This window comes from Sinocyclocheilus rhinocerous, unplaced genomic scaffold (genome assembly GCF_001515625.1).
Source record: "Sinocyclocheilus rhinocerous isolate Xijiao unplaced genomic scaffold, SAMN03320098_v1.1 scaffold400, whole genome shotgun sequence".
Taxonomy (NCBI): domain Eukaryota; kingdom Metazoa; phylum Chordata; class Actinopteri; order Cypriniformes; family Cyprinidae; genus Sinocyclocheilus; species Sinocyclocheilus rhinocerous.
The window spans coordinates 704,746-714,408 of record NW_015666595.1 but is presented as its reverse complement, the minus strand read 5'-3'; the positions used below and the strand labels follow the sequence as shown (position 1 = coordinate 714,408).

Here is a 9,663-nt window from a genome sequence, read left to right as displayed (position 1 = left end):
AATATGCAAGTGCTATATTAGTATATTATTATGGTGTTATATTTCAATTTTCACAAAGAAATGTGCAGCATTTTGTCCAAGCAATAATAAAAGGACACATTTAATTTATAATGTCTTAAATCTCATTTTGTAAAAAAAAAACGTGAATCGAATCGAATCGTGAAATCAAAATCGTGAATCGAATCGTGAGTTGAGTGAATCGTTACATCCCTATTAATTACATATCTAAATGAGGATTTATCATTGCCTTCTGTTGTTTTTAAACAAAGCAAATTATGAATTACTATAAACTATAAAAAACAAGATTCTGACATATTTGCTTACGGTCACTTTAAGCAAACTTTTCTATCCCCAGGATTGTTTTCAAACAAAAAAATTGAAACTTGATTATCTATATTTATTGTGTAAAAATTTGTAAAAGAAAAAAAATGTATATATATATATATATATATATAGTCAAATTAATGTAAACTTGACTAGTAGTTAGATATTCCAAATAAAATGCAATTTTCACCAAAGAATGCTAATGATCACAATGCATTATTTCAGATGTTGTGGACACTGTGGTGAGAAACGGACTTAATTTTGATGCATTTTAAGCCGAATATTGTTAGCAGACAAATAAAACAAACTAGTGAGTAAAAGAAAACAGCTTTAAGAGATTTTTATTTCTAAAGGTCCACAAGGTCAAAAATTAAAAAAGTTAAAGAAAAGCTCAGTTATGGCGTCTACTAGCAGTTGACTAGCCAAATCTTGACCCCTTGGACCCACACAGATATGAGACTTCAGCATGCAACCATAAAAATCATAAAATCAGAGTGCAGAGGAAGGCCTGCAGGTAATCAAACAATCTACACAGGTGAGTTTATGGTGCAATGCCTGTATGTCAATAACCTCTCGAACTGCTGAAGCTTTCATATGTGCTGTAGCACATTTCACAGCCCCTGGTGCTGTCAGTCTTTTCCTTTTTCTGAAAGAAAAATGGCTTCCATAAACACTCAAACAAGACTAGAAACATCAGAAAGAGCTGTGCCAGGATCCCAAAGTACCTGCGACTGTGAAAAATGGGGATAATTTTCAACACAAACCAAACACTATCAGCTGAATCTGACTCATAAACCCTCAAACAAACTGCTTCACGAAACATCCCAGCCTACATGATCAAATCACACAAACGAGAAAAAAAGTTGAGGCAAACGGGAAGAAACACATCTGAAAAAAAAAATGAATCATTTCAGAAAATAAGAAAAAGTAGAGCGGTTCTCTGTCCGAAATCTCTCATAGGAAGAAACCGAAAAAAATTAATTACAAAAGGAACAAATGGAGGAAGGAAAACACAAAAGACACACTCAGGAACAAATGACCAAATTAATTGAAATATCTCCAATGGCGATATGCACAATTAAGCATGATGGGGGGTGGAGGGTGTTTGTTCTCTGTTGGGGAAGGAGAGACAAATAAATGGAAGGATGGAGGGATGCAGAAATAGATGGGTGTCTCTCTTCTCTGTTTTCAGGGTGAATAATTAGACCGGATGGTGAGAGGACAGAAATAAACACAAATCATTCAGCAGCTTGTTCTGAGTGATATGGAGAGAGGTTGGAAGGGCACAGATGTCCGTCAGGAAGAAATTGAGCGAACACAAGAAAGAGACAGTCTCTTTACGTAGTCTAATGAAGCTTGAATGTTTGTGCATGCCATATACAATTCCCATGTTGTACAAAATAAAAAAAATTAAATTGTCAAAATGCCACCCTCCACTGATCCAGAATAGATTTGATTGGTCAGAATAAGTTAAGTTATTTATTTTTGGCACCCAATTAAAGATGCTAAAATGTAGTTTTCTGATGTAGATTAAGAGTTTAGGGGTTATGCCAAGGACAACGTATATAATAAAAAATATAATGGCAGCTATATGGAATACATCATTATAATAGGAACTAAAATGTCAAATTCAGTACATTTTACCTTGTTTTTATTTAGTCACTAACAATGCTTTTGGTTTTATGAGAGGCGGGGCATAGAGGACTTACAATAATGTACAGTATTTGAAAAATAATGTGTTTTTTGAACATTAAAGCATGTCAACATATTCTGTTACACCAAATACACAAAATAATGATCTTTAAAAAAGCATCATATGACCCCTTTATTTAACGTTAACACTTAAGAACCCATCCAAACTTCACTTTTTTTTTAAAGCATATTTTTATAAGATTTGTTCATGTTAGTTAATAAAAATGCAATTGTTCAAAATTAAAGTGATCAAAAGTGGCAGTAAAGGATGTTACAAAAAAATGTTGCAAAAAGTGTGAATTCAAATAAATGCTGTTTTTGGAATTTTCTATTCATCAAAGAACCCTGAAAAAAATAAATTATCACAAATATATTAAAGTGCACAACTGTTTTCAACAGTGATAATAAATGTTACTCAATTGATTTCGAAAGGATCATGTAACACTGAAAAAGTAACAATGGCTGCTGAAAATTAGCCATCACATGAATAAATTACATTTCAATTTTAAAATTAATTAGAAAATAGTTATTTTAATTTGTAAAAATTTCACAATATTATACTTTTACCGTATTTCTGATCAAGTAAATGCAGCCTTGACTACTTACAACATTAAAAACTTTTGAATAGTAGTGTGAATGCTAAAATGAACAAAAATGTTAAATGTTACTGATAAACTGAAAACTCTAAATCACAAGTCTTTATAAAAATGTCAACAGCAAATGTTCTAGCGGGAAAGGCAATTGGCTATGTGCAGAGCGCTGATTAGAGGTCAAAGGTCACTCCACCGCCTTCCCTGATGTGCAGCAGTGATATCTGTACCTGCCCAGATACTTTCACACAAGTATGTCCAAATATGTGTTCCACATAGAGAGGGCGAGGACACTCAAGAGGAAGAACAGATGCTGAGTAGCAAGACCTCACAGCCAGCAAATGTGACACTTAACCTTCCATCAGATTGAGCCCTTCAGATCCCCATCTTGCCTTAGGTAGGTCAGAAGCTTAGACAAAACGCCTGCACAAAGATCAGCTTTGCAGACCACCCAGAAAACACCAGCCTCTGCTGGTCAGAGGGGAAGGACAGAAGCTATTCAGTCTCAAAACTCCACTAGCAGAGCATCTCGAGGAGAAAGAAACCCCTTCCACAAAAAGCATCTCACTGTCAAGCTTCAGGCAAGGAAATGTGAAGACACACTTTTATATAGAGCATGAAGCGTGTATGAATTATTAAAGTAACAGTCCTCACAAAAATGAAAATTCTGTCATCATTTATTCACCATCATGTCTTTCAATACCTGTATGACTTTTTCATCCATGGAACACAAAACGAGTTAATTATAGCAATTTTAGAAGTCCAAGTCGTTTTTTTCCCCCCTCCTTTTCCCCTACAGTGAAAGTGAATGGTGATATTGGTCGGCAAGCAACATTTCAAGGCAAGATTTTCAGCGAATAGCTTTTCAGTCTTTCAGTGGTATTAGAAGTAATAAAGTGAGTCATGTGAAGCACCATCATGGTGCTTTTTGGAGCTTTACAAACCCTGGTCACCAACCACTTTCATTGCATGCATGAAAGCAACTTGAACATTCAGCCAAACTTATGTTTTATCACAGAAAAAAAAAAAACTGCTAACGGAATGAGAAAATTATGACAGAAATTTAATTTTTTTTAGGTGAACTCTTCCTTGAAATATTAAAGAACTGAACAAAATAGAAAGTGTTAGACTGGTGATGCAACAGCGGTCAGCTGCCACACTGTGGTCGTTATGTGGTCACAGATGGTGGCGTAGTTGACAGGCCGAGGCAGACTAACACTTACCAGCGAGCAGGAAGGTGATGAGACATGTTTCTTTGGGCATGTAGAGCTTGAGTCTAGAGCCACTGAACACGTACTCCACCACAGCCTCAGAGCGGCCCGCTCTCTGCAGGAATGGCAAGAACTGTTTCGCCTTCTGTGTCTCCTGTGTAAAAACATAGAAAGAATATAAGAAAAAAAAGTCAGTAAAAACATCAGAGGTATTTAAACGACATATGAAAACAAACATCAACACAGTTATTTGTTATAGATATTTAATTTTATATTTATTATGTATTTTTATTGTAATTTTTACTTGTTATATGCACATTATTTGTTTGTTATATGCATTTTTTTACTTGTTATATACACATTTATTTTATACGTCTAAATGTTTATACTTGTTATATTTATGAGTATTTATACTTGTTATAAAAAGTATACAATTAAATACATATATTTACATATAGCTATTACACTTATTATATACTAGTTATACTTGGCTAGTAGGGCTGTGCGACTAATCGAAATCTAATCGAAATCGCGATTTGAGACGTTGCGCCGCACTCACGCAGCCTGTCTCGTAATGCTCGTTTATACTCGCACAGTTCTCCACGAGTGCATCTGGCAGTATGGATGCTAATTCCTATTGGAATAATGCCCAAAACAAAAAAGAATTTTGTAATGGTTTAATGGAAACTATAAGAATTTCTATGATAGCTTCTATTGTTTTTTTCAGCAGGGTAATGATACCCATACTGTGCTGCACATTATTGACTATATTGAGCTGAAGCTTGACTTTGCAAATTTAAAATAGCAAATCAAATCGCAATCGCAATAGTCAAAAAAAAATCGCAATTTGATATTTTCTCCCAAATCGCACAGCCCTATTGGCTAGTTAGGTGTTGTTTGGTTTTGTACAAAAGAAATGCCACAGAGCCACATTAAACGTTGCAGCTGTCATGACAATTTTTTACAGAATTTGAATATGTATCGATGGCATGATGCAAAATTTGCAATACAAAAAATAGTTATGCAATATTAAAAAAGGCTAATTTTATTTATTTATTTTTTATTTTGTCATAAAAATTGATAAAATAACTGCACTATTTTGTAATGGTTTAATGGAAACTATAAGAATTTCTATGATAGCTTCTATTGTTTTTTTCAGCAGGGTAATGATACCCATACTGTGCTGCACATTATTGACTATATTGAGCTGAAGCTTGACTTTGCAAATTTAAAATAGCAAATCAAATCGCAATCGCAATAGTCAAAAAAAAATCGCAATTTGATATTTTCTCCCAAATCGCACAGCCCTATTGGCTAGTTAGGTGTTGTTTGGTTTTGTACAAAAGAAATGCCACAGAGCCACATTAAACGTTGCAGCTGTCATGACAATTTTTTACAGAATTTGAATATGTATCGATGGCATGATGCAAAATTTGCAATACAAAAAATAGTTACGCAATATTAAAAAAGGCTAATTTTATTTCTTCTTTTTTTTTTTTCATAAAAATTGATAAAATAACTGCACTAAAATAGCACCCTTATTTTTTGCACCAACATTTTTAAATGTGCCTTCAATGGCTACCTCAGCTGGTTTTCTTACATTAGTTTAGATACTTTGATTTGTAATTCAAATGTGGATAAGAAAAACGACAGGCCAAGCGGAAGATAACGGTTTATGACACTGTGAGCCATTATGGGTGTAGGGCAGCTCTATTTCAAGAGTGTCCTGACCAAGGGTGTACTTTTAGAAGCGAGATTGGCCATCTCTCTTTGTTTGACAGGTGAGGTTTGGTGTGTAACAGGGACACTTCAGATTTCCCTTTAAATATGCTTCCTGTGACTCAGCACACTAGGGCCGCCCACTGCAGATGAAAATACAGCCATGACCCAAACTAAGAAAAATAAACCAAAAGAGAGAAGGAGAGAAGAGAAAAGAAAACAAACACATCCAAAGGTAAATGGTCCTTTCAGACCAACGACATAGTCCCAATCCAAACGACATTACTCTGACTGTCAGTCATATAACGAGGGAATCTTGTTTCTGGATGAGAAATGAGAATGTTACCGTTTGAGAGCGACACTCTTTTCTCTCACTCTAAATGCCTCCTACACAAACTTGGGTATAAATAACATGCTGAAGAAGTTCGCAGACAGCTGCCATACACTTCATTAAAATCTAAGGAGCTCATTCATAAAAGCAGAGATGAGAGAGAGGAAGGAGAGAATTGAGGAGAGGTGAACAGGAAGTCAGCGGCTGTTAAACGTCAGTTGCTTCACACACCAAGTATCAAGCCTGTCACCCAGCAAATGACATTTACAAGCCAAGTAAAATGTAATCTTCATTTGGTAAGGTACCCAAACAGGATTCGCCTAAAAAACAACTTCAGAGCTACGACCATGACGACTTTAAGGGTGGAAAGGCTATTTTTAGAGGGGCATTCATTAATTTAATGGGCAGGGCCATACTGCAGCAATAAATCAGCTATCATAGGACAAAGCTTTAACATCAAAGATTTTAGAAAGGATTTTGGGATATAGAAGACATTGGTAAAGACATTCAGAACATACGGTCATGGGTCATGCTCAGGCCCATACAAATAATTTTTAGTTTTTTCTCACTGATATTTGAGTTTTATTCTTGATTTTGAAGTCTGTCGAATTAATTTAAACAGAAAAAAATGTAAATGGAAGAAAAAATGCTGCATTCTTATTAGCAGCTGAAAACAAAAGTAGCCAAAATATTTCAGCTAAAGACAATCAAATTAGTCAAAATATTTAAGAAAACGGTTAAAGTATAAATATTTAAGATGAAAACAAATCAAAGACGACAAAATATTTAAGATGAAGATAATCAAATAAGCCAAAATAATATTATTATTATTATTGAGATGATTACAATGAAATAAGCCAACATATTTAAGATGAAACAAATAAAATAAGCCAAAATATTTAAAACAAATTTGCCAAACTATTTTATTTTCAAAAAATAAGCGACGGGTGGATGAATGTCATGGTAAAAATACTGATAAAATCCCCAAATTGACCTTTTACTCTATGGCCACTTTGAGTTTATTTGAACTGTGCTGTCCATCCTGTAGATATCACAGTGTTCTGCTGCAATAACTTGCTCAGAGTCACAGTAAAAACTCATTTTACCTGAGTCGTAAGCTCACAAAAGATTTATGAGCCAGTTCTTTAAAATGAACAGTTCAACAAGACAAGCTACCGGTTTGAATCAGTCTAAAAAAAAAAATGATAATTTACAGCTTTAGCAGAGACATATTTTATATGTAAGCAAAATGGACGTAATGACTGAAATACATCCATACGAATCGGAATCAAACAGCAATTGAAGCCAATAAAACCGAAAGTTCACTCTAATACACAAACTTACCCCTGAAATATCTGCCACCCTGTGAATGGGCACTTCTTTCTTGCTGTGAAGTCCTTTGCCATTCTTTATCGCTCTGCAATGATTCAAGCATTGTGTTAGAATCGAAATTTTTAGAACGGGCTCCCAGAACATAAAACCATTTCTGCCCCAGCCTGAGAAACCAACCCTTAAACAAACCCACCCATTCATCCATCCCTTATGCCACAAAAGAGCCAACAAATCACATTTATAGGCCAGTAGTTCTTGTGCATTACACATGGGAATGTATACAGTGTCTTTTGTGTGCATCAGAGTGCTCGATCAGTGTAATAGTGGCTGCTGAGTGGCGATGCCTGCAGATTACAGTAGATACAGGAGGAATGAAGGATGTGTCTTTGGCCTCTTTAAGGCAGATGTATCTGTGGCTGTAGCCTGCCTGCTGTCCAATCACAGTAAGTGAAAAATAGAGGAAGGGAGAGAGAGCTTGTCCTGGGGTTGATTTCTCAGAGGATGTAGGGTAAGGACCAGCAATCTCTGCTAAAAATAAAGTTGAGGCCCGCAAACCTCCCATCTCCGCTGGCTCCACGGGGAAGCATTACCCAGAGAGCGAAGGACAAGAAAATAGAGGAGATGTGTGTGAATGCATGTGCCTTTTCGAGAGCAACACCAAAAGTGAAGAATAGAAATGGAAAAGAAAGAGCTGCAGATAAGAAGCAGCGAGTCTCTTTCTCTCGAGAGCCACACCATCTATCGCCGACCACAAGATCCGAATCTCTTTCTGTGCAATAAACCACCCTTGAAACCTCTACACCGCAAATCTATATAATTAAATTCGTGGACAAAGAATAAAAGAGCAATGCTTTAGTGCTGGTGGTTGAGGTATAAGCTCTGGGACTGATATTGCCCCCATGAAATGAGAGCTAACCAGACAAGCCATGACTTACTGCACAGAACAAAATGGCTCCATTTCACAGACGGCTTCTCCTCCTCAATGAGTGGGAATATGGCCCACATTCGCTAGCTGGCGGTTTTATTTTAGTGTTTTGACTTACCTTGCCTCTGCAGCCAAGAGCTCGTCGTAATGGGAAGATCTTTGATCGTCGTCCTGACGGTACCTGATCACTGTGGCGAGACCTTTACTGACCAGAGCCTCAGCAATGTTTCTACAAAGAGATTAAAACAGAGAATCAGATGTTTGTTCCAAGATGCCTTGCAACACTTTATGTACTATACATGAAACACACAAATGTTTTCTTTAAACACACACACATACATGGGGATGAGAAAAATAATGTGTTTATTTCTGCAATTATTATTTGCCGTTTAATGCATTAAATAATTAAAGCAATTAACACAGCATCCATTAAAAAATTCACTAAATATAGCCATCAGTTTCAGTATTGGTATCTGTGATACTGGCCTTCATTAATTCGTTAGCAAAAAAAACAAACAAAAAAAGCCATTAACAAATATTTAAAATACTAGTCTTTGCGGTTTCCCCATTAAATTTGGAGATTCCATGTGAAAATATATGCTCACAAGTATCAATTTTAGGTCTGACTGATTACAGAAATCTCTGATCATTTCAAATCGATCGACACCCCTAAATACTCCCCTATTCCCCTAATCAATTTATACTGCAACTATTTTGGGATAGTCTATATCAGTGTTTCCCAAACGAGGTGCCGTGGCACCCTGGGGTGCCGTCTGTCGAGAGCAGGGGGGCAGTGTAAAAAATCTTTTTTTTATATTTTTAAATTGCTAAAATGTTCAAAAAAAGCAGATGTTATATAATATCCATTTCTGATGTCGCCAATAATTAGAGATGTGCTGAAATTCCGGCTGCCGAAAATTAGTTCACCGCTCAGGATTCACTTTCACGTGGTGTGACGCTCTGCGTATTATCCCGCTCTATGCGTGTGTGTGCTCCGCTCAGTCGCTCACGGCCCATGTGAGTGCTCCACTCATATACCGTTCATGCTCATCGGAACAGCAAAGTCCACTCAAAAATCAAGCTGACAGGAAACATCGATGTAGCAGAGTATTGTTTCTGTCTGCAATAGCCCTACTGTGCTGTAACAAGGTGTGGTAAATGGGCAACTCTGGTAACGCTGCCCTCTCATTCATCGATTTGCTAACCGTTATGCTCACGTGTCCTCTGATAATAATAGCTTTCTAGGATTAAACATTATTTGGATAATTGGTAAAAAAAAAAAAAGTTAAATATCTTAACCCTACTGTTAGACCTACCCGAAAAACTAAAAAGCAATTTATTTCATTTGTAGACCTATCGTGATTTTTTTTTTGTGCTATCATTAGTAATTTCTTTATTTGTTCTTATTTTAGTATTAACTGCTTAGCCTCCTTGTCATTTTTTATTCAATTCAAAGTTTGAAATCAAGCTGACAAGCAAGCAGTCAGTAATAAAATAAGAACAAATAAAGAAATTACTAATGATAGCACAAATAAAAAA

At 35.9% G+C, this 9,663-nt stretch overlaps 1 protein-coding gene across 1 annotated transcript in view; it reads right to left on the bottom strand.

Annotated features, from left to right (window-relative positions):
- The window catches only part of LOC107732977 (staphylococcal nuclease domain-containing protein 1-like), a 191,768-nt gene that overhangs the window by 135,971 nt on the left and 46,134 nt on the right, over positions 1 to 9,663 (bottom strand). The window contains exons 13-15 of the mRNA XM_016544462.1: positions 8,243 to 8,353; positions 7,212 to 7,284; positions 3,830 to 3,971 (exon numbers count right to left, since the gene is read on the bottom strand). Coding sequence (XP_016399948.1) covers positions 3,830 to 3,971; positions 7,212 to 7,284; positions 8,243 to 8,353 — 326 coding nt within the window. The remainder of the gene's footprint in view (positions 1 to 3,829; positions 3,972 to 7,211; positions 7,285 to 8,242; positions 8,354 to 9,663) is intronic.